The sequence below is a fragment of the Mandrillus leucophaeus genome, unplaced genomic scaffold, assembly GCF_000951045.1.
Source record: "Mandrillus leucophaeus isolate KB7577 unplaced genomic scaffold, Mleu.le_1.0 Scaffold458, whole genome shotgun sequence".
Taxonomy (NCBI): Eukaryota; Metazoa; Chordata; class Mammalia; order Primates; family Cercopithecidae; genus Mandrillus; species Mandrillus leucophaeus.
In genome coordinates this window covers 736,821-762,315 of record NW_012104898.1, presented here as the reverse complement: position 1 = coordinate 762,315, position 25,495 = coordinate 736,821, and the positions used below count along the sequence as shown (strand labels likewise).

The 25,495-nt window shown below is 36.1% G+C and overlaps 1 protein-coding gene across 4 annotated transcripts in view; it reads left to right on the top strand.

The window, feature by feature from the left end:
• PCMTD1 (protein-L-isoaspartate (D-aspartate) O-methyltransferase domain containing 1) overlaps window positions 1-25,495 on the top strand; it is an 81,189-nt gene that overhangs the window by 36,198 nt on the left and 19,496 nt on the right. Inside the window, exons 2-3 of one of the 4 annotated variants that reach the window (XM_011994463.1) lie at window positions 17,922-18,024; window positions 24,039-24,230. Coding sequence is in view for 1 of the 4 variants with exons in the window: in XM_011994461.1 (XP_011849851.1) it covers window positions 2,500-2,806; window positions 17,922-18,024 (410 nt within the window). In the remaining 3 variants the exon portion in view is untranslated. Of the gene's footprint in view, window positions 1-2,404; window positions 2,807-17,921; window positions 18,025-19,522; window positions 19,559-24,038; window positions 24,231-25,495 lie in introns of those variants that run through there. The other 3 variants (XM_011994461.1, XM_011994462.1, XM_011994464.1) reach the window with 3 other exon arrangements.

Here is a 25,495-nt window from a genome sequence, read left to right as displayed (position 1 = left end):
GCCCACCTTAACCTCCCAAAGTGCTGGCATTATAGGTGTGACCCACCGTGCCTGGCCTGGCTTATAGTAATTTTTAATGAGCTGCAAATACACTCAGTACAGTATCTGTCAGTAAATGGCAGTAGTTCTTATTTATTTCATCATTCTTCTTGCCTTTTTCTCACCAAAAATGTGAGCTGTGTAGTAAAGACCATATTTGATTGATTGTTTTGCTATGATAATTTTGAATTGAATGGAATTCAGAAGGACCTAAGCAGGATCAGATCCTTCTTAAGCCCTAGAGCCCACTCAAAGGGAATCATTTTTCTAGTAAATTGCGGCATATACAGTACAGCAATTTGCCAAATATCTGTGTCTCAGAATTGTTCTTACGAAATCCTTAGGCAGATGCCTCACTGGATGCTGACAAAGACTATCTCCTAGTGTAATATAACCATTTTTTCTTTTACCTTAGGAAGAGATTCACTCTGAGTGCCAGATGAAAAAGTTGACTTGTGCTTAAAGGCCATGTTATTTAAAAAAAAAAAAAAAAAAAAAAAAATCTTGCCCCTGAGAATGCCATATTTTTGATTTAGGTTCTTTAATCTATTTATTAGTAAACTTCAGAAACAAAAAAAAAAAAAAAAAAAAGTCTTGAAATGCTACAGTTGGACTCAGCAAGTCGAGATGCCACAGCCAAGACTTGTTGAAGGAATAGGGAATTGACATCTCCCATTGCACTACATTCTACAAAATATATTCATTGAGGAGATGGGTGCTGTAAGCCCTTATACTTAACGTATTTCTGAGGATTGAAGGTGCTAGAGCCAGCCAACTTGTTATAAGTGAGTTTGAATGAATTAAATGTGAATTCACAGTATTTCCTCTACTCCAAAAGTTCTTGAGACAATTGTAGGAAAGGACAAAGCGGACACAAAGACAATATGATAGGCTGTACTGGGGGAGCTGCCCCAGTGGTGCCAGGGGCCTGAGGACCCTAGGGATACTTGAGACCCTAATTGGTATACTTCTTTAGGGTCAAGAGTTGGAGTACAACCTTGCCAGAGTTAACTGTCATAACTCTTGTTACTGGCCATGGGTATTTCATTTCACACGTTCTCCTCTACTGATTTATTAATTCAGAAATTGATACATTAACTTACTAGCAATAGTTGAATAAAACTTAAATTGTATATTCAGTATTATGTTTTGAAATGTTTTCAGTTTTCTCAAATTGCACTTAGATGCATTCAGATGCTGAGTTTAATCTCTTAAGTTCAGTGTGTGTGTGTGTGTGTGTGTGTGTGTGTGTGTGTGTGTGTATGTATGTGTATAAAACATATGTTCTAGTGCTTGGACTATTGAAGTTGTTAATAAAATTTGTGGTTTCTATCACAACAAGGTTTGCTAAACAAAACTATCAGAGAGCACACAAATGTGTTAATAATCATGAGTCTGGGGTTTGTTTATTTTGCATTTTATGTTCAGTGTTTCGAGTAATACGTTGTTCTGTGTGTTAACATTTTAAATTTAGTGCATTTTCAAATTGTTTTTAAGTTCAGGAATTTAAAATCAATTTTTAAAATTAATCTATACTATACTATACTATACTATACTGTAAAGAAGCCAGTGTGGCTCAGTGATTAAGACCATGGAGGAGGTCGGGCGTTGTGGCTCATGCCTGTTATCCCAGCACTTTGTGAGGCCAGTGCGGATGGATCTTTTGAGCTAAGGGGTTTGAGACTATTTTGGGCAACATGGTGAAACCCCGTCTCTACAAAAAAAATACAAAAATTAGTTGAGCGTGGTGGCATGCGCCTGTGATCCCAGATACTTGGGAGGCTGAGGTGGGAGGATTACTTGAGCCCAGGAGGGGATGAGCCAAGATCATGCCATTGCACTCCAGCCTGGTTGACAGAGTGAGATCCTATCTTAAAAAAAAAAAAAAAAAAAAAGCATGGTTTCTGACTTTAAAGACCTGAGATCAAGTCTTGACAGTGTCACTTTGCAGAGTAGTGCTGTCCAGTATGGTAGCCACTAGCTACAAGTAGCTATTAAGCACTTAAAATACAGGTAGGTTGACTAATGGAATTTTAAATTGTATTTAATTTTTATTAATTTAGATCTAGGTAGCCATGTGTAACTAGTGGCCACCATAATGGGCTTCACGGTACTAGGTGACTTACTTGACTTCTTTGTGTTCCAGTTTTCCCATCTGTACAGATGAGATCATATAAGTTACCTTTTGTGGTTACTATATGGATTAAATAAAGTAATATAGTTAAGAAGGAGTTTAGCACTATGCCTGGAGCAGAATATTTCCATGAGAAATGGTAGTTAATTATAATGACATACATTTAATAAACGAGTTATTTTGCTTTTGAGCATTAATTTAAACCTGTTTATTTTTGTTCTTCCCTTCCAGGATTAATTTATTTTTGGAAATCAAGTGCAATATTGGAAGCCATTTCTACTAATTTTATTTCATTTTTAAATTTATGATTTGATTTGAATACTATCATGGGAGGAGCTGTGAGTGCTGGGGAAGATAATGATGACTTAATTGATAATTTAAAAGAAGCTCAGTATATTCGTACTGAAAGAGTGGAACAAGCCTTCAGAGCGATTGATCGTGGAGATTACTATTTGGAAGGCTACAGAGACAATGCTTACAAAGACTTAGCCTGGAAGCATGGAAACATCCACTTGTCAGCACCTTGCATTTATTCTGAAGTTATGGAAGCATTGAAACTTCAACCAGGATTGTCTTTTCTTAACCTGGGAAGTGGAACCGGATATTTAAGTACAATGGTGGGCTTAATTTTAGGTAATTTTATTTTTGTAAAATTCTATTTTAAAAAATAAGCCTATTTTGTATTATGGTTTATGATTTATAGGAGTTGTAACTTTGTATACAGTATGTTTGAATGTGTATACTCAATGTAGGTATCTTCCTTACTTAGATGTGAAAACACAAAGTAGTAGTAATCTTTTTTCATTCCCAGTCCTTACCCTGATAGTTCCCATGTGTAATCCTCAACTTACAGTAGCTCTGGGAACTGACTGTTCTCTGTTAGTCATTGTCTATACTTCAAGTCAAGCGCTGATAGGCAGGAAACTCAGGAGTAATATTTAATCTATTTCAGGTAGAGTGTTCTGTCTTCTGGCATATAAAGTTTGATGGTTATCTAAGAGCATTGTGCCAGGTTTTTGTTAGAGAGACAGGAGAATGTGGGATATATAAGATGTGGCACTGTCAGAGTAAAGCAAGGGATTGGAGAAAAATAGAGAAGAAAGTAGTATATGTTCATTAAGCTTTCAGCAAACTTTTCGAGTGTTTGCTCTGCCAAGCGTTGTTCCTGGCATGTACATATGGCAGTGATCAAAAGGGACTAAGATTTCTGCCCTCAAAGAGCTTACTGGGTGTTAAATGCTAGGTATTGTTTAAAGCAGTGTGTGTGTATTAGCTCATTCAGTGTTCCTAATACTCCTTTGAAGTACAGACTATTATTAATCCTTTTATATGGGCAAGTAAACAAAGGCACAGGGAGGTTAAATAACTTGCCTGAAAGTCACATATTTAGGAAGTGACAACTGGATAGTATGGAATATAGGTGGAAGACGCATGGGTGGAGGAAGATCTGCTGTAAGACATTATGTTGGATGGAGGATGATCAACTATGAAGTTTACTAAGCCATTTAGTTCAGCTGCCGTATTCACTGGCTGCTACTGTGTGGCATATGTTAAAATAGAGCATTATTTGAGGGGGTGGGTGGGGTGTGAGAAGGCATAAGAAAATCAACAGCCTTCATGTAGTCTGATAGGTACTATAGTTGAGGTATATCCCTAAATTAATAAGGATGAGAATGTGGTGTAAAATTCACTCTAAAGTGATGGGGAATCATTGAAGAATTTTAAATAGAGAATGACATATCCTCTAGTAGGGTGACTATGTTCCAGTATGCTGGGACAGTCCTACTTTATCTCTGTTTTCCTGTTGTCAGTATTAATAGTGTCCTTTCATTCCTCTAAGTGTCTGAGTTTGGACAATAAATTATATGGTCACATTATGACTTTTAAGGTATAGTCAGGTCTGAAATTTCCTCCGTACACACTAGCTAGTTCCTTACTGTGTTAGTCATGGGACCTCCCATCTGTTTCATTTAAAAGAGTGGGGGTGGAAGCCTTTCATTCTGCAACTGAATTAGTTCCTAATGTATAAGAACTGCTCAAAGGTGATAGGAAATTATTAATTTTCATCGATAAAGAGAAATTTAGAAGCTTGCATTTAAATTTGGCCCTCCTCCCTGTCCTGAGACAGGAATTTCTTAACAGGTTGGAACTTCCAGATGTGTGTCACTTCTGTCACCAGTTTTCTTTGAAAAAGGAATCTATAGGGTTTGAGACAGTCTGCAAAATCTAAAGGTGAGAGTAGGGAGAGCTGCTTCTTTAAAAAAAAATGGGAATTGCTATCCTTGAACATTTCTTAACCAGCTCTGGCAACTCTGGGCTGGAGTCCAAGCCTTATACCATGTTTGGCCAGCCTGAAAGTGCCTGTTTATTCTGTCTTCCACTTCTCTAGTATATGCCAACTGGCTCATGCTGAGGGAGGTCAATCTAGCCAAACTTGGGATGGGGGAGGTATGCATCATAATTTGCAATCTTGCCAGCAATGAGGTTGCCTTCTTAGACTCATTGCCTAGTCCCAGGCTCCAAGAGATTAGATGTCTGTGGCCAGATGGCACTGTAGGCAGATGTCAAACTTGTTGTATCATGAATGTCTTTTAATCCATGACATGGGCAGTGTGGGGAAAGGGACCACTGGTGTAAATGATCTGCAATGCGCTAGATGGTTTCCTCCTGTTACAAGGCTCTAGGGAATCATGGATCTTACATATATGGCAGTGGCTCCTGGATACTATTCCAGGATTTATCTTCGTGTGATCCTGCTAAGTTAAGACCAAGATATAGTTGTTCTCGTTTTGATTAAGAATATTCCTTTGGTGAGAAAGATTAAAGAAGGAGAAGCAGAAACAACAGTCTGTAAAACTATGATTACAGCTAGTAAGTCTTAAATTCACCAGGCTTCTAAGGAAGCTTTATCTTTTTTACCCTGCTTTCTATTTTTAGTTTGTGTATTGTGTGTGTTTTATGTCATGGAGGGGAAGGTATACATCCGTAAAAATCACTTAGAACTGGATCCAGAGGAGCATGCTCATATGCTCCCTGTGATTATCTGAGTGTAGTGAATCAAATTTGGCTCCACTGCTTCACAGCCACCTTATTAACAGAAGTTCTTTATTTAAAACAAAAAAACTATAACACTATGGCTCAGCCATTTTTCTTTTCCACTTAAAAGATGGGGATAACGGGTGCTCCCCATAGACAGTGGGTCCTATGGGTAGTACATATTTAGTAGTAAACTCTGGAGGAGTCCCGGCCGAAGTAGGGAGAGTGGGGCATCTGTGATTTGGTAACACAGTTAAGGAAGATACCCCTTGCGGAATTTCCACTTCATTCCAGAAACACAAATCCAGAAACACAAATTCAGTGAGAGCGGGGCATCTGTGATTTGGTAACACAGTTAAAGAAGATACTCCTTGGGGAGTTTCCACTTCACTCCAGAAACACAAATCCAGAAACACAAATTCAGTGAGACTAAGTTAGGTTTTTCTTTTATCATTAATTTATTCATTTATTTTTCGGCAGGGTCTCAGTCTCTTGCACAGGCTGGAGTGTGGCGACACGGTCTTGGCTCACTGCAGCCTCGACCTCCTGGGCTCAAGTGATTCTCCTGCCTCAGCCTCCTGAGTAGCTGGGAGTACCAATATGCATGGTTAATTTTTGTACTGGGTTTTCCTTAGAAAATTTCTTATGATTAAAGCACACTTTAGGGAATTATTCATAAATTTACTTTTATTGAAGACAGTGGAGAATAGATCACTCCAACTCCTGAAATGTGTCATTGAGACATGTTTTTGAATTTCAAATTGAAGGTAATTCTTCATGTCCTGCTTGCTTCTCCTTAAATATTTTCCCTGAACTAAGGGTTTTCATAAAGATCTAGTACTTAATTGATTCTCCTCTCAGTACTGTCTTTTCATTCTCAGGGAATTCCATTGAAAAATAGGATGCAAAAAAAGCAGCCTCCCACGTCCTATATTTTACCTCTGCTTTCCATAACTGAATTGAGTATCAGAACCACGAAGGCAAGTTATTATGATAAACTCTTTGTGATTCAGGTAGGGATTCTGAATCCTGATCCTTTTTACTTAGGGATTCATTTTCATATTCTTGTATAATCCGTACTGTAAAAATTCTAGGTATCTTATAAAACATATACAGATTCATCCCACCTAATGACTTTCTGTTAGTCTCTTGCCTAGTTCCCTAATTATTAGGATTGATTTTGGGGAGACTGCCAGTGTCATCTAGCACTATAGATGCCACTATCTTGCTGCTACAACATTCTTTCCTAAAGGTGACAGTTGGTAAGCAGGAAACTTACTGCAGTTGCCATGTTATTCAAAAGCATTAGTTAAGCTATCTGCTGCCATCATGTTTGACCTCTACACTCTTTCACTCTTTGTCATGGGATGTTAGGTGGTCCTTATTCAGCTAACCTGTATTGCCTTTGACCTCAGCGCTTGTGCTTTCTCTCTTTTGCCTGCATGCTTATGCATATTCTCTCGCTCCCTCTGCCTCTAATGAGGTATAATTCACATACCATCAAGTTTACTCGTTTAAGAGTACAATTCAATGATTTTTAGTTAAGTTTGCTGAGTTGTGCAGACATTACCACAATACAGTTTGAGGATACTTCCAATGTGCTGAAAAGATTATTCCCCATGCCTAGTTGCATCCACTCCCAGTACTCAGCCAGTCCCTGACAACCAGTTACCTACTTTCTGTCTCTATAGATTTGTCCTTTCTGGACATTTCATATAAATGAAATCATACAATGTATGGTATTCTGAATCCAGCTTCTTTCACTTAGCATTACATTTTCAGGGTTCAACCATGCTGTAGCATGTCTGAGTACTTTATTCCTTTTTGTGGCTGAATGCTGTTTCATCATGTAGATACACACTACATTTTGTTTATCCATTCACCAGTTAATAGACATTTGAGTTACTAGTTTTTGGCCATTATGCATAATGCCATTATGAACATATAGGTACAAATCTTTGTGTGGATATATGTTTTCATTTCTCATAGGTAGATTCTTAAAAGAGTAGAATTGCTAACCTGTATGGTAAATTTATGTTTTTAAGAGACCAACAAAGCGTTTTCCAGAGTGGCTGCACCATTTTACATTCCCACCAACGTTATATGAGGTTCTAGTTTCTTGACATCCTCACTAATACTTGTTACTTCGTTTTTTAAAGAACGATGTTAGTTGATATAAAGTAGCATTTCATTGTGGTTTTAATTTGCTCTTCCCTAATCACTAATGATATGGAATAGCTGTTCATGTGCTTATGGGCCATTTGTATATTTTTTTGGTGACATGAGTAGTCAAATCTTTTCCTATTTGTTAATTGGGTTGTTGATTATTGAATTGTAAGTATTCTTTATATATATTTTGGATATAAGTCTTTATCACAAATAGAATTTTCAAATGTTTTTTCATGCTCTTTTAAGTGCCTCTTAAAGAATGTTCTTTATTAACTTACTTTAAGGTGAAAAATTAGGGAGATCCAGGGTGGTCAGTTCCCCCATTCCTCACCTCTCATTCTTCTTGGTAAGATAAAACACATTCTGGGCCGGGCGTGGTGGCTCACATCTGTAATCCCAGCCCTTTGGGAGGCCGAGGTGGGTGGATCACAGGGTCAGGAGATCGAGACCATCCTGGCTAACACGGTGAAACCCTGCCTCTACTAATAAAAAAAAAAAAAAATTAGCCGGGCGTGATGGCAGGCACCTGTAGTCGCAGCTACTTGGGAGGCTGAGGCAGGAGAACGGCGTGAACTCGAGAGGCGGAGCTTGCAGTGGGCCGAGATCGCGCCACTGCGCTCCAGCCTGGGCTACAGGGCAAGACTCTGTCTCAAAAACAACAAAAAACACATTCTGCAGGTATCAGGGTTTCTCTATAAGATATACTCTGTTTTATGCATCAAAACAAACCTCAGCTTTTCCTCTATACTGTTAACGCTTTTTCTTTTTTTTTTAAAGGAAATCTTTTTGTTTTTTGAGACAGAGTCTCACCCTGTTGCCCAGGCTGGAGTGAAGTGATGTGATCTCAGTTCACTGCAGCATCTGCCTCCCTGGTTCAGTTGATTCTTCTGTCTCAGCCTCCTGAGTAGTTAGTACTACAGGTGTGCATCACCACGCTTGGCTAATTTTTTTTTTTTTTGTATTAAAGACGGGGTTTTGCCATGTTGGTCAGGCTGGTTTCGAACCCCTGACCTCAAGTGTTCTGCTCACTTTGGCCTCCCAAAGTGCTGGGATTACACGTGTGAGCCACCATGCCTCGCTCTGTTTTTGTTTTTTTTTCTTTTTAGGAATTATAATGTTCTTTGTTTTTTTTTTGAGATAGAGTGTCACTTTTGTTGCCCAGGGTGGAGTGCAATGGCATGATCTTGGCTCACCGCAACCTCTGCCTCCCATGTTCAAGCGATTCTCCTGACTTAGCCTCCCTAGTAGCTGGGATTACAGGTGTGTGCCACCACGCCTGGCTGATTCTGTATTTTTGGTAGAGACAGGGTTTCTCCATGTTGGTCAGGCTGGTCTCGAACTCCCGACTTCAGGTGATCCACCGTCCTCGGCCTCCCAAAGTGCTTGGATTACAGGTGTGAGCCACTGCACCCGGCCTTTTTTTTTTTTTTTTTTTTGAGGCAGAGTCTTGCTCTGTTGCCCAGGCTGGAGTGCAGTGGTGCCATCTCTGCTCACTGCAACCTCCGCTTCCCAGGTTCAAGCAATTCTCCTACCTCAGCCTCCCAAGTAGCTGGGATTACAGGCATGCACCACCATGCCCGGCTAATTTTTGTATTTTTAGTAGAGACGGGGTTCACTATGTTGGGCAGGATAGTCTCAATCTCCTGACCTTGTAATCTGCCCGCCTCGGGCTCCCAAAGTGCTGGGATTACAGGCGTGAGCTACTGCGCCTGGCCCGTCTGTTCTCAATATGTGATTTATTTGGGGCTTTGTCAGCAAATCTGTTTTGAAAACAACCTTTTATTTTAGGTTAATCACATTTTACGAAATTCATGAAACTCTTTAACTATTTGAACTATTACTTCTTAGTCCTAGTTAGGCTTCTGGGCGTCTTTTTTCTGCCCTTGTGCTCCATATGGAGTTGCCACCACTGTTCTATTTCTTAGATTTTTTTTTTTTTTTCCCCTCTCACTTACACTGGTTGTGCAGTAGAAGTCATTACTGACAACCACCTCTTTCACTGCTGCTAACTCTGAAAATCAATACCCAGGTGATTTTGTGTTTATGAATAATATTACTGCTGATTATACAGTAATAGTAAATAATAAAAATAATAAATATTAGGAAGCAATACAGGTTTTACAAAGTTTTCATACTAATTTCTTCTGGTTATATTTTTTCATACTATTCTTAGAAGTTAGGAGGAAATTTCTCCAGTGATGTGAAGTGGCTTAGGTGGTTCTCTGAGCGTTTTGAGTTTTATCTTTGTGATTAACTGTTTCCCAACCAAGGTTGTCTATGTAGCAAATACAGCCAATCCTTACTATTTGCAAATTTTGTCTCTTGAGAATTCACCTACTTACTAATACTTAATTTGAACTCCCCAAATCAAAACCCACACTGCTTTTGTGATCACTTGCGAGCTTGCAGAGAGTAACAAAAAATTTGAGTCTCCTGCTTTGCATCTTCCTAGCTGAGGTGGGATAAAGTGAAGCTCTCTCTGCCTACTTATCTCCGTGGTCATACAGAGATGACCAAAGGCATGTCACAAGCTGCAGTCTGCGCTGGGGCCTGTTGATGACTTGAATCCCAATTCTGGCAACAGTTCGTGGGGTGGCTCAGGCAAGTCACTAACACTTCTTAAGTTTATTTTCTCTTTTGTAAAATAAATAATATAGCCTCTACCAGGATGAGTTCTCAGGATTTAATATTATAATCTGTTTGATATATTTATGTATGTACATATTTTCCTAAGGAGCAACAGTTGATTTTTTTGCCAATTCAATGTTTGCTGTATTTTTTAGAACATAACTATTACACAGTAAATAATGAGAATTGACTGCGTGTTACTTCGAGAAAAGTACTAAACCGTTCTGAATTTGTTTCCTTAAGTGTAGAATTTGTGAATCTCTATCTCCCTGTGTAGGAGCTGGCACCTACAGAGTTATCTTTGTTACTCTGTGACACAGTCTTCCCTAGGCTGAGTTGGATGTTGGACTGAATGTGTCAGGTTATAGCCAGAGGTTGGCTGGAGTTGGCAGGGCTGCTTGGTCTGCTGGAGTTCTTGGTCTCATCTGGAACCTGCCTTCACATTCTCTCTGGATTTGGTTCCTGCAGGGTCAGTCCATCTACCCTCCCACACCCTTGCCAAAAATTGTTTCCTTGGATTTCACATGTCTATATGTTATGTTTATAAATACTTTTTCCTTTTTTGGGAGCAACTTTGACTTTATCCTGTAGTGAAGGGTGAATCTTTCTTCTTTCTTTAACATCCACGTGCAAAGGATTCATAGATTTCTGCCTCTAAGGTCTGGCAGCTAAGCTCTGGACACTCTTGATCTTCCAGGCTGCACTCCCAAGCTGGATTCTTAAACATGGTGCCTGCATCCTGTTTCTTCTCCAGTGTACAGAAGATTCCAGAATTGAAGCCTTTCCCCAACTGCTTTTTTCCTGCCCTCTTGCACATGTGACAAAAAGTTACCAAATTCTCTTCTTTCTCCTCTGTTTCCTTTCTTAATGAAGAGCACTTTTTTCTTCTAAATTATATAATGCAGAAGCTTGAGTACCAGTCTCTCCTCTTTAATTTTATTTTGTGAAGTAGGTAACATAATCACAGGGCTGAAAATTTAAAAGTATCAAAAGAAATACTTCGAAGTATTTTCCTTGTTTTCGTCTCGTATATTTTACCTAATTGCCTCCCCGCTTTGACGATAACTTTATTATAGAGCTCTGAGGACACTGCGATTTTCACAGGCTTTATAAGGATAGTTGGCTTGGAGTCAGAGCAAATTTATTTAGGAGTAAAAGGAAAATATTTGTTGAATTTTGACAGATTTCTTCAAGCAGCTAAAAATAATAAGAAATTAATTTTGAATGGAATGTACTTAATAACATTTACTTCTGTGGCATGCATCATTCCCTACCATCAGATAATATAGATTTAACATATTTTTTTGGTCAGGCACTATTTTAAAATCAAGACATGAAAAATATTTTTATACTTTGTGGATATCATTTGTTTCAGTCTTCGTTGTGAACCTTTTAAATTTGAGACTGTAGCTACATTTTTGTACTTTATCATTCTTTAAGCAAGTATTATGTTAGACCCTGTGCCAGCTGCTGAGGATATGAAAGTGTTCAAGACACATCTCCTACCCTTGAAATTGTGCGTGATGCTTCTGAACTAGCAATAAAAGTGTGGTGTTAATCTTACTGGCTGTTCTTCATTTAGTCTAGTAAATATTTATTGAGTATTTATGTGAATCTATTACCATGCTGGTCCCAGGTATCTTCATGTACTTCACAAATAGACGTGCAGTGGAATGAAAGAGCTGATGAAAATGTCTTCCAGGGAAAATGATTGCATTAAGAAAAATTTGAGACTGGGCACAGTGGCTCATGCCTGTAATCCCAGCACTTTAGGAGGCCGAGGCGGGCAGATCACCTGAGGTCAGGAGTTCGAGACCAGCCTGACCAACATAGAGAAACCCTGCGTCTACTGAAAATACAAAATTAGCCAGGTGTGGTGGCTCATGCCTGTAAGCTGCTTGGGAGGCTGAGGCAGGAGAATCGCTTGAAACCGGGATGCGAAGGTGAGGTCATGCCATTGCACTCCAGCCTGGGCAACAAGAGCAAAACTCCATCTCAAAAAAAAAAAAAAAAAAAAAAGAATTTGAGTCAAAATCTGAAGGTGTTTAAATTAGCTTTTTAAACTATTCTGTATTATACCTTAACAAATTTTTTTCTCAGCTTGTTGAATTTTCTTTGTTAGAAATTTAATCTCTGTTTTAATATTACATTGCGCATGTTGGGGTATAGTCATAGGTTGTTCTTGACCTATTAGTCTTGAATATTAGCACATTGTGTAGAAATATGTAAATGAACTTATTGTGACCATCTGTTCTTGATATTTCGACATTTTAGAGATATGGTTTACTTAGGGCCTTGGTTCCATTCTCTGTAACTGTGAAACCAACACTTTGAGATCTTTTGTAAACATATCTCTAAGATTCATGTGTGATAAAAGAGAGTAGCATTTGCATAGCCATAGACTGAGAGGAGGCGAGGAACTGGAACGTGTTTCTGGTAAATTGCAGGACTTGTTACATGATGCCTTTCCCAAAGCTGGAGAGTAAAGAACAAGGTCTAATCTTACTAGCTTCAGAATGGTTAAGCTAACATGGCAAGACTCAGGACAAATTTGACAGTGTTTGATGTTTTTCCCAATGTGATATAGTTGGATGGGAGAAATAAATATATCTTAATAAGTGTTTGGAATATATTAGAACAGCTTCTCTTAATTGTCTAGTTAGTAATTACTTAGCCTTTCGCCAATTGCTTTCCTCCTTTTTCCTTTATTCACCTTTGGTCTGTTTTATTTTTGTGCATTATACCACAGGATATTCGTGGAAAGAGTGAAACCTATTCCTGTCAACTTTTTACCCGTTACTCTCCTTGAATACTTACAAAGTTGCTTATAAATCTTCATAAAGATACCTTATTTTATATAACTAAAATTAGTAATGTCATTGTAATTTCTTGAAAGATCCTTTTATATTTATATTTTAATTCTCATTGACTTTATATTAGTTTCATAGAAACCTAATAACTGATCCACCTACTCCCCCTTGTGGTGAATATTTAGTTTTAGCCAAAATACTTTTGCTGGTAGCTATTAACTCTTGATGTTACTTTACTGTAATGTGAACAGAGATTTGGATAGTCCAAAACAGATTTTAAAAAATAATTCAGATGGAGCTTTATAATAAGGTGGCTAGTACTGCTCAGCCCCAGTTGCATGTTAGGATTATCTGCAGACCCTGGGTCACACCCTGAGAGATTCCTTTTTATTTGTTTGTGGTAGGTCCCAGGCGTTTACAGTTTAAATCAAATTAAGTTTAATCTACTTTTAAAAATTAAAAATTCCCATGTTATTCTAATATGCAGTCAGGGTTGAGAACCCTTTATATAGGTTATAATTATGCTTCTACAACTAACTATTCCTGTATATGGGGAGAGAGAACATCATAATTTTTAACAGCAGTTTATCTGTCTATTACGTTACAGTGTGCACAGTACTTTTACGTAAATTTAATGCTTTTTCCCAGGGACTCCTTTTATACAGTGGGAACCGGTCTTACAGTGACTGGTCTTAAGATTATGTAACAGTTAGGAGGAACTGGGATTGGAAACCAAGACATCTGACCTTTCATCTATCTTTCTCACCATACCAGTATTTTGATCTCAGAGTCCTCAGCTGAAGTGATGTATCTTGAATTATTTCACCTTTAGAACTTTATGTATTATGAAGTACTTTTTGCCTGTGGCTATGTTCTGTAAACTAGCGTTACACAAAATACTAAAGGCACAGTGAACTTCATTCAGATGCAGTGTGGAACTCTTAGGTTTCCTTGGTCTGCCTCAGTCTTCTACTCATCGGCACCACACTGTCAAACTGTTGGACATTACACGGGGTGAACATAGATATAAATTTAAAAAATTGGTATTGCATAGACACTTGATGCCTAAATCGAGTAATTATTGACTTTTATGTACACGCTTGGGTTCTTGACTAATTGGTAAATGATAAATGAACTAGATTAGATCCAATTATTAGAAAATTAGATCCAATGAATGTGATTTGAAAACTTGAAAGCAGCTTAGATTTTAGTATATTTGTTATTGTTCTCGATGGGGATTTGTCAACCTTAAAAATTATTTTTTATGTAAAGATTCCTAGGTATTTCTAATTACTGTATTTGTTTTAATAAACTTTGGCTTCACTGTATGTTTCTATGTTCTCTTTAATATTTAGCTATTAAAGGTCAACATTTTCTTTTTTTCAAAAATATGTGTTACAAAAATTAAGCCCTTGTTTCATAGAAAAATCTTCACATTGGCGAATACAAAATAACATTGGAATTCTAAGTCAAATTTATGCTTCACTTGGCCTGTTAACATCATCATCTTTTGGATACCATTTCACTTTTTTCCATTGACAACTTGTACCTTTCTATTAGCTGTATATTACTTGTTTATTTATTTGAACATTTATGCTCTTTTTAAAACTCTTTCAGTAGTCCATTGTTTTTTGATTGAAAAAAGTTATACATGCAAATGGTTAAAACAAACTTTATACAAAAGCATATAATGATAAAAATGTTTCCTTACCACCCTAGATCTTAGTCCCCTTTCTCAGAAGCAGCTATGTATGCTTTTTCAATTTTCTGTTTTATTCTCCTGTTGTTCTATTTAATATAGATACCAAATGTGAGTTGTAATAATCAGCATTGCATTACATTTTTATACACTTAATGCATTCAAGGTGTATATCACATTCTAAATAAATGAGATATTGGTGACATTGCTATTTAAATTCTGCCTTTTATTAATGCATTTTTCTTTTTAATTTACTTTGAACATGTTACCATTCACATTGTTAAGTAGTTATCATTAGAGATGTGCCTCCATGTCATCGAAAATTAAACAGTTTCATCTATAAAAAATCATAATTGGTGTTTACATTCGATATTAATGCATAGCATATTTTACATGTGTATTTTTGTTGTTTGTCAAATCCTTTACATATTAATGAATTGTCTTTATCTTTCATTATTAAATATCTTGTGTCAAAGTAGTATGAAAAACAAGTTATGTGGAAAAAAAAGAAAGTTTCTTTAAGCTTATTTGCAAAAGTTGACACTTTGCTTTTAGATAATAAGCAGAAAGCAGAAAAAATAAAACGAAAAAGAGACCTGTGGCATCTTTAACTGAGAGCCTAGAACTTTGAAATTCAGACTCTTTCTGTTAATAGTGCAGTTTGAACTATGGATTAGAAGCTTTGATTATAGATTCTTAACACCTTTGTTATTATATTTACATATTCTGTCTTATAGGAAACATAGAGTGCTAGTAGTATTGACCTTTTTAATTGATCTCATATCTATGCAGCCCTGGATTTTCTTTTTTATAAAAATGTAACTAGATTTTTTTTTTTCCTCTCTCTCTCTCTATCTCTCTATCTCTTTTTTTTCTTTTTAAAGACACGGTCTCACTCTGTTGCCCAGCCCAGAATTGCAGTGACAGGAACATAGACTCTCATAGGAAACGTAGAGTGCCAGCAATATTAACCTTTTTAATTGGACTATCTATGCAACCCTGGTTTTTCTGTTTTTATAAAAATGTAACTAGATTTTTTTTTTTCTCTTTTTTCTTTCTTCTTTTTTAAAACAAACAAAACCACGGTTTCTCACTGTTGCCCAGCCCAGAGTGCAGTGGCAGGAACACAACAAACTCACTGTAGCTTTTACCTCCTGGTCTCAAGCAATCCTCCTGCCTCAGCCTCTCAAGTAGCATGCACCACTAAGCCCGGCTACTTTTTTGTTTATTGTAGAGACGAAGCCTTGCCGTGTTGCCCAGGCTGGTCTCAGAGTCCTAGGCTCAAGCAATTCTCCCACCTTGGCCTCCCAAAGTGCTGGGATTACAGGTGTGAGTCACAGTGCCTGACCCTAGGTTCTTAATGGATAATGAAAATGTAAACGTCTCATGTTTTATAGTCAATGGATCACCCTAAAAGGAAGAAAGGGAAATTAGGTTTATGTCATAGGATAGTATTTTTCTTACTGTGTACATAAGTAAGTGTAGCTTTATTTGATTTTTTTTTTTTTTCTTTTTCTGAGACAGAGGCTTGCTCTGTCACCCACGCTGGAGTGCAGTGGCAAGATCTTGGCTCAATGCAACCTCCGTCTTCTGAGTTGAAGCAATTCTTATGCTTCAGCCTCCCAAGAAACTGGGATTAAAGGTGTGCACCACCACACCTGGCAAATTTTTCTATTTTTAGTAGAGACAGGGTTTTGCCACGTTGGCCAGGATGGTCTCAAACTCCTGGGCTCAAGCCATCTGCCCGCGTTGGCCTCCTAAAGTGCTGGGATTACAGGCATGAGCCACCACATCCTGCCTGTATTTGAATTATTTTAAATGAGGAAAACTATTTGGCTTTTTAAAACATTTTATATGTTGACACCTATGGAAATTCAAATTCTCAGAATATTCACATTTAATGTATTGAAAAGTGACTTCACTGTGTGCTTTTCTAAGTTAAATTTTTTGTCTGCTTTATTATTTTGAATATAAAAGATTTTAGTTTTACTCAGTTTATCTGTAGTAATAGTAATTGCAAGGAGTCATAAATGATTTTGGACAGATGTTCCAGTTTTCAGATGAAGGCTAAAAGTTCATAAGGAAGGAAACAAGCAAAATGTTTAACATTGTTTTAATCAGGGCAATTCGTAAAATGTAAAAACATTGCAAAGGAAGTTAATTCTGTTGTGGTTTGATGAATCAAGCACCTTTTTATTTAATTTTCCTATCTGAACACATTTTTCAAGTAAAATTAGTGTTTTTAAAAAACTATAAAAGTATACTAGGGGAAGGCATTATTCTTATCTGATTTTGGTTTGAAGATTATATCTGAACATTTTGGTTAAATTTGTATAGTCTAGATATTTCTTAGACGGCAAAGCATATTTTACATGTACTGTTTGAACATTCAAACGTGACAATTTATGATTGTGATTTTTTTGGTTAAAAGTACCTAATGGTCAGTAGAAACAATCCAAATATGCACTGTTGTTTTAGACATTTAGTGGAGGGCACATCCAGTTAAATATTTCCTAAAGATACTGAAAATAATACACCTTCCAGGTCTAATGTTAAAGGAAAAATTGTTGAGTGGAAAACCTGGTTGGCTCAATTTCAGAAGCTGAAAAGGGATTAACTGTAATTTGTGTGTTATATTCTCATGTGGGTCATGGGGCAGGTTAGTATGTATGTACGGTAGCCTTAGGAGATACTGAGTCCTCGTATTTTCAGTGTGAGCTGGTACCAGGGTGGGGGAAAAGAGTCAGCCCAAGTACCTCTCTGGGGGCTGAGAACGCTCTCCTCTATTCATTCCCCTTTTCCTGGGAGGTCAATCCATCCATGGGCATATGTAAAGAGAAATCCTAAGTGAGAAGTGTAAAATATGCTGGAGCATGAGGGTCAAGTCCAGCATGCTGTCCGATGACCACATTCTGCTAGGCACTGGGAGCTCCAAAAAGCGTGGAATGGGGTGGGAATTTAGCCTCTGCTGGCTGGGGATAGGAATGCCCCGAGACATTCATGCAGTATCTGTGTCAGCGCATGTTTTTAAGTATGTTGAATTACAAATTTTTTAGCAAATGATAAAATAATAGCAAGTAACTTAAACTTCATTTAGAAATATTATTGTTTTGGAAGTTTTGTCCTGCCAGATAAGCTCCTCTCTTGGGACAGCTCTGTAGGTTTCAACCTTATGCCTGGTAATGTTTTTTGATAGAAAACTCAGGCAAACTGTTTTTTTTTCCTTTTTTACATTAAAGCAATGTACATGGATTTCCATTCAACTTTTAAATCTGTAGCTAGGAGGTATTTGCATATTTCAAGCCATCTTTAAGTACTCCTGTGATGTATAAATGAGCAGAACTTAAAAGAGCTCTGTAAGGGCATATTATTAATATCTTTTATAAAAATGCTGCTACGATTGCAGGTCCTTTTGGAATAAATCATGGGATTGAGCTTCATTCAGATGTGGTGGAATATGCCAAGGAAAAACTGGAGAGCTTCATCAAAAATAGTGATAGCTTTGATAAGTAAGTATTCATATCTATAGTTTTGGTTTGAAATCACTTAATAAATAGATATATGCAACGTGACTGTTCTTGAACACTATTATGGATCCTGACTGACTCAATTGAATGCAGCAAAAATCAGTGCACCATAAAATGAGAAAAAGTTAATATTATTCTGTGCTATAACTTTACCTATATGTAATTCTATAGTAAATTATAAATATAGTAATTTTTTGCTACTAGCACTTTATTAGTAATGTTGAATTCATTAAACATTATTCAGGTATCTTTTCTGGAGATACAATGTAATGCTGTGATTGCAGTATTTGTCTGGAACTGGTTTTTTTACCTTTTGGATAGTAATTTAGTAGTTTTGTCCTCTTCAGTTGTAACATAAGAGGTGGTACCTGTCAGTATACAAAGGACTTTAACATATTCAGCTACTTTGTAATACATCCAGAAGAAATGATAATAGAAATACATTGATATATCTTGTGATAGGATTGTTTATGAGAAATTGGTTTATAAAACCATTGTTTTAAACTCACAACATAACTCCCGTTAGAAGAAATATTGCACAGGCTTTGGTCCTTGGACTGGCAGGAAAAGTCCATTTGGTGTATAATCCTAAAATTCTGCATTACTATGGAGCAAGGGCACTTACACTGAAATCCATGAGCTCTTTGAAATTGTGTAAAATTTGGAGAGCTTTTACATCTTTCATTTCTCTGTGTATCTTATTTTCAAAGAGAAAAAGTGTTAAAAAGGATAGAAAACACAAGCTTAGAACAGTCACTTTAAAGAACGAAGTTTTAGGCAAAAACTGAAAATTTCAACTTGGCTTGTTGGGAGTGGGCCCTCATTTATCTTCAGCCCTTGGCTATGACCAAAACTTGAGGGAGGGGGCTAGATCAGAACTGAGGACTTTTCTCTAGAAAGATCTAGATTGAAGGACAGCACCGGAGAGAAGAAGCCAAAAAACCTTGTGAATATCTTCAGAAGAATGTTTATTTTCCCCTTCCTCCCTTTGCCTTTTCTCCCCTTCCTCTTGTACTTTTGTTTCATTCCCCTTTGCAATCCCAGTTTGTATTTATCCTCTGGCAAGTGGCATTTGATTGGTTGAAGAACAGAACCTGATGTAATGGAGCAAAATCCTCAATACTTACAATGAAGGCAAGATCTTGTGTCTACCTAGGTGTGATTGTAACTGTGTTAAAGATTGCAGGCAGCAGGCAGGCATGGGGCAGTTGGGAAATGCTCAGGTTTTATTTTTACTGTAATTCAATGGATTTAAGCAAGCCATTTGAATTTTCTGCATTAATTTACTGAACACCATCCTATGTCTTATTTATGCTTGTCTTAACAACACGTAATGCACATTTTGATTCGTTTTTCAAGGCTTACTGTGTTGGTTCATATCCTATTTCCAAGAAAAGCATGTTTGGCAGAAATAAAAGTTTTTAGTCCAAATTATTTGACAAGAAATTTGGATTCAATTTTAGCATCCTTTTTTGTCTTTATCGTTTCTCTCTGTCTTAAGGATTATAGTAGCATGGTAAGTGCTTAAGATGTAGTCGTGATGTATTTTCATACAGTCATTAGAACTATTAAATTTTATTTTATTTAATTGCTATTAAGTATTTGTTTTAATCTCGAAACAGTGTACACAAAAGGGCTCTTTGAGTACATTTCAACTTAGAAAATATAAAAGTATTAGTAAAAGCAAATGTTTAAGGTCTATTTTAAGCTCTGTTGTATATTAGTTATTAATAGATTTCACCTATTAATACATGAAGACACAGATAATTCCATTTTGGGTCATTAATTGAGCAGAACAGACTCAAGGAAGACTCTTGAATCAGTGAAGCAACTCTGTACAAGTATCTGTGGAGCTCAAGCTTATTGCTGGCAAGAGGGTGTAGTCCTGGGAAACAGTAAAATATGTTGTGATTTGAAGCGTTTCTATGTTGATGTAATTTAAATAATAATCCACAACACAGATAAGTTTGAAGACTACTTATTTAAGTATCTCAATTTTTAAAAATTCTTAAAATTGGTGTTTTTTTTTTGTAATTGTAAAATACTCAAATTTCCCTGGCTTATATTTCTTTAGTTTTATTTTGTCATTACTGTGTTACACAGGTTTGTTATTCATAAAGTGATGAATCATAAAATACAGTGATGACTGCTATAAATGTTTCTCTGTAATTTTTTATGGCCTTGTTTTAGTTATATGTAGTTGTTTCTAAAGTGTTTGTTACAGCTTATTTTTGAAATAGATTCTTAATTCATGAACTAGTCATGAAGAATACAGTTCTGACAATTTTATTATCCTAATCTTCAGTGTACCAAAACATTCCTGTTACGTGTTTCAGATTATAAAGTAGCTTATATACAAGGAGTAGTAGGTATTAGGAAAATGTTTCATTTTGCATAATGTAATGAGTGGCTGGATTCAGTGGGTTTTTTTTGTTGTTCCTTTTATACAGTTTGGTTTCAGTGACAAATTATAAAAATGATTTTTTCTTACATGTGTTTTGATTATTTTCAGTTTGTCTTGATGTTTGTGGATAATATTTAAACTTATTTTCAAGTTTAAAATATTTTACAAACTTGCTGTGCCAAGTGGTTTGAAAATCTCATTTCTAAGCAGTTTTATTTAATTATGGTTCATCAGAATACAGATTTTAGTTAACAAAATATAAGATAACTGAGGAAAATTAATTGCTGTTTATATATTCCTTAGTACCAGATTATCTTTGATTATGTGTAATGGAGAGAGAATAAATAGCTGAAACCTAATATTCTTCCAATTTTTTTTATCCTGTTGGTTTGGATCTTTTTTTAATCAGTCCCCTTTTCAAAAGTATTATCATGTCACTTATGGTTTGAATTACATTTTTAAAGTTTTCTTTTATACATATATTTAAGATCGTAGTAAACTCCCAAATGCAGTAGGGGGGAAAAAAATCCATACACTAATCAGCATTAGAATATATAATGTTAGGTGACCTTTTTAAGAATACAAATATAGGCTGGGTGTGGTGGCTCACACCTGTAATCTTAACACTTTGGGAGGCCAAGGCAGGCGGATTGCTTGAGCCTGGGAGTTTGAGACCAGCCTGGGCAAAGATGGCGAAACCCTGTCTCTACAAAAAAAAAAAAAAATTACAAAAATTAGCTGAGTATGGTTGCACATACCTGTATTCCCAGCTACTTGGGAGGCTGAGGTGGGAGGATCGCTTGGACACGGGATGCAGAGGTTGCAGTAAGCCAAGATTGCACCATTGCGCTCCAGCCTAGGCAACAGAGTGAGACCTTTTCTCAAAATAAAATACAAATATGTTTTTATGTTGTATAAAGCTTGATTCCTGTGTCTTGAAAGTAGTATTCTTTCTTTAGAAATAAGTAAGTACTTTTAAACTTTCTATGTCTTAGTCTTATATCAGCAAATGAAATAATGTGGAGAGGCTACTCTGGATTTACTGTACTGGAGGTGGGAGGGAAGGGGGAAGTTTTATGTCTGATGTATTCCTTTGATACATACGGTATTTTTAAATTCACTGAAATTGTCTTATAAAAATGATGTGATTTCAAGGGTCCTGTGAAACATTGGCAAGCTTTTCCCACAAATCCCGATTAGTAAATCTTTTAAGCTTGCTAATCTAAATGGTGTCTGTTGCCACCACCTGACTCTGCCTTTGCAGTATAAAACTGGACACAAATGCCATGAAAATGAACGGGCTTGAGGGTATTCCAGTAACACTTTATTTACAAAAACACTTTGTTTATGAGCTGTAGTCTGGACTTGGCCTGCTCTCCGTAGTTTGCTGACTCCTATTGTACTTTTATACACACTCTCCTAAACATCCTATGTTTAGCTACACAAAGAAAGGCCTTTAGGTATCTCGCTTTTGAGAGGGAAGGAGGATATTGGGAAAGTAAAATTATGAGTCAGTATTTGCTCATGTACGGTTAAAAAAAAAATCTCCAGCTTTACTTAGAAGAGTATGTTAAAGGAACCTGAATTATAGACTTTTTACCATGTAAATACTTTGAAAATGAATTGATTATTAGTGTAGCATTTATTTATAACCACACATATGTAATGCATATACATGTATGTATTTGATTTAGCTCCCTAGAATGCATGCTTTAGAGAGGGCCATTTTCTTGTAAAGCATTAATTAGGCCAACAGATCCTATATTCTTTCCTTTTTGGGTGACTTATAGCTGTGACTTTGAGAGTATGACAGTGTCAGTAGCCAGATGAGTATAATGTAGTTTGAATTATTGGAGATTTTCATTCCATATGAATGAAAGACCATTGTCTCCGTATAGTTTGCCATGTAAATGAGTCATGATATGAATAATGAAAATAATAATGAGATGATACAAAATGATAGCACCTGATATGCATTGTCTATTCATTAGTGTTAACCATTCTAAATGTTTTATCCACAGTTCTAGAGACAATATTAATTGGTGTTCACATTTCCCAGATGAGAAAACTGAGGGTTAGAAAAAGAGGCTATAACCTGAGCCTGGGAGTCTTTTTACTTAGTTCTATTTGGCTCTTATGATGTCAATGTTGATTTATTCTAATATTTCTTTCCAGCAAGGTACTGCTATCAGTGAATTACAGCCTAGCAACTTGGATAGGAAAGTTTCCTAGATAGGAAAGTTGAAGGAGTACTTTTATTTTCATCATTTACTTTTTTCACATTAGAATTAAGGAATGCTGTTAATGTATAGTGTATTTAATTCACTATAGCATTTATATTAAAGAGCATATCTTGTTCATTAATGAGACTTGCCTATGGCATGAATTTTTATTGGGGTCAGAGATGGGTGGGGGAGGCAATTCATTACTCAAATTTAGCTGAGGTATAAGTTTTATATGTAGAGTTAGAGTAGACTTTTGTATTTTAGAAGATTTAGTTGATATTGTCATATCTACTATCCTAATTTTATTTTAAATTATATGTTCATTTTTCACATATGATTTGCATTTGAAAATTAGATGCTTGTATATTCTATCGTCTTTTATTTACTTCATCTTTATGAGAATTACATTTATTTAAAGGAGTTTTCCTATATATAATTCGTTATATATTCAGTATTCAAAATATTTCTCAAATATGTGAACATTTTGGTATTCTAATGTTTAGAAGTAGTTTTATAATAATTGTTAGAGATTGTAAATATACTTTAAAGTTATGACAGATACGTAAATACATTTTACAATTATGACAGACATTGAGATGTTGAGAGAGAGAAATCCTTGAAAATAGTCATCAGGACTATCGGTTATATATTTTAACCTCTGTTAGAAATGGCATGGGGAAAAATTTCATGGCTTCAAACACATTTTTAGGAGAAGAAATTGTTGAAATACAATTTCAGCAATAAAAGGCTCTCCTTTGTATGACTTATGTGTCACATTTCCTGTAAAATGTTTGGAGATTGTTTTTGTTACTATGAATTTCTCTGATGCTTTCTTTAATGAACAATAACTGTATTTACTTGCAACACATTGCTTGGAATTATTCTGAATTATTCTGAGATGAGTTTGATTCATTTGAAAGGGAAAACACTTGAAAATGTAAAGTTTAGTTTTTCAAAAAATTGTAATTAAATAGCTTAATTATTGATTGTTGTAGTCCTTGAATGGTATAAGTGTATTTGGAGATCAAGAGTTTAACATTTCCCTTGGTTTTCTTCACAATGGAAAAATTTGAAGTTTTGTTTTGTCTTAATAAAGCAGTCATGGCTCTTAAAACTCAAAATGTGTATTTTGACAAAGTATTTCAAGAAAAAGAAGTTGTTGTGATTCATTTGGCAGGTTGTTTTGGATGAGGTGTGAGAACAAGGTAGGATTCTTTTCCACGTCCTTGAAACTTCTTTATTCCACCGGAATAATTGTCTAAAATTTCAATAACAGCATCCTGTGGCACATGATAAACTAGGTGTGCAAATTGTCAGCCCCACTTCAACAGTGTATTGAAGGGGAATGTTGTTTTTTCTACTCTCAGTCAGCTCCTAGACCTAGACTATCCGTCTAAGAGGGAAGCTACAGGGCAAGGCTAGGTCACCCTGATCTCCTAGCAGCTTATCAAAAGAATTATATGGGCAAGTTGGCAAGGTCCCTGCTGTGAACGAAATCATCTGTCCATCTCAAGATGAAGATATTCCAACCTGCACCTATAAAGAAAACCACTGCTAAGGTAAGTGATTAGAATCCCGGTGTCATTTTGGGCAAGTGTTCATGTTCTAAACCGAGATATTTATGTGCTCTATATTTCTTCATAAATGATTTTCAGGGTACATTTTATTAAGAGTATGTCAGTTACTTTTCCTTATCTGCATAAGAGAGTCTGAGAATATTCATTGAATTTTCAGGTTTAAATCAATAAATTATTATAAGCTTAGAATGAATGATTTTGTGGTTATTATACACATTTCAGGACTGTTGATTTTTTTTTCTGTATACATATAACATATTTTTGGTAGCGTAATTTAGGAGTGTGGGACATCTCTATCTTGGAAATTTTGTTTTGAACATTTTTTTCAAAGAATAAAAATGATTGCTACTTTTTATTTTACTTACAAACATAAAATTTTAATGAACTCCTAACAATTAGGGAAGGAACACACCAACCACTCTTTTGCAAGTAATTATAAACACGTATTAAGTATCATTTTAGTAGAATTTTTGCCATTTTTTTCTTCTCAGATTTTGTTTATTGTGGTGTTGATGTAAAAAGGTAGATTTTTTTCTTTCACCATTTTTAACAATTTCTGTGTGTAATTTTATACATAGTATTATTTTGTAATAAACTTGAGAACTTCCTTTGAGTTTATTGTTCAGTCTTAGAGATTCTACAGAAATTGTATTTGTAGTTTAAAATATGTCCTTTACCTCTATAGGTTTATGGAAACTTAGGTAAGATACAGAAGTTAGAAGATAGAGCCTAAGGAGGAAAAATGTTTATTTTCTTCTCTACTTTGGAAGAATCAATAGGAGTTGTAATTTACTCTGTTCAATAGCATGGTAGCCACCATCTGTGTCTTGAATCAATCATCTAGTTATTCACATATATAAATATCAGTAAACATTTACCTGAATTCTTTTTTTCTTTGAGACAGGGTCTTGCTGTGTCACATGGGCTGGAGTGCAGTGGCATGGTCATAACTCACCGTAGTTTCCAGCTTGTGGGCTCAAGCGATCCTCTCACCTTGGCCTTCAGAGTAGCTGGGACTATAGGCGTGTGCTACCATGCTCAACTGATTTTTTAAAAGAAATTTGTGGAGACAGGGTCTTGCCACGTTGCCCAGACTGGTCTGGAACTCCTGGGCTCAAGTGATCCTCCTGCCTTGGCCTCTGAAAATGCTGGGATTATAGGAGTGAAGAGCCACACCTGGCCTACCTGAAAAATTGTAATCGTAGACTTTTGGAAAAAATATTAACTGAAATTTTGGCCACTCTGTA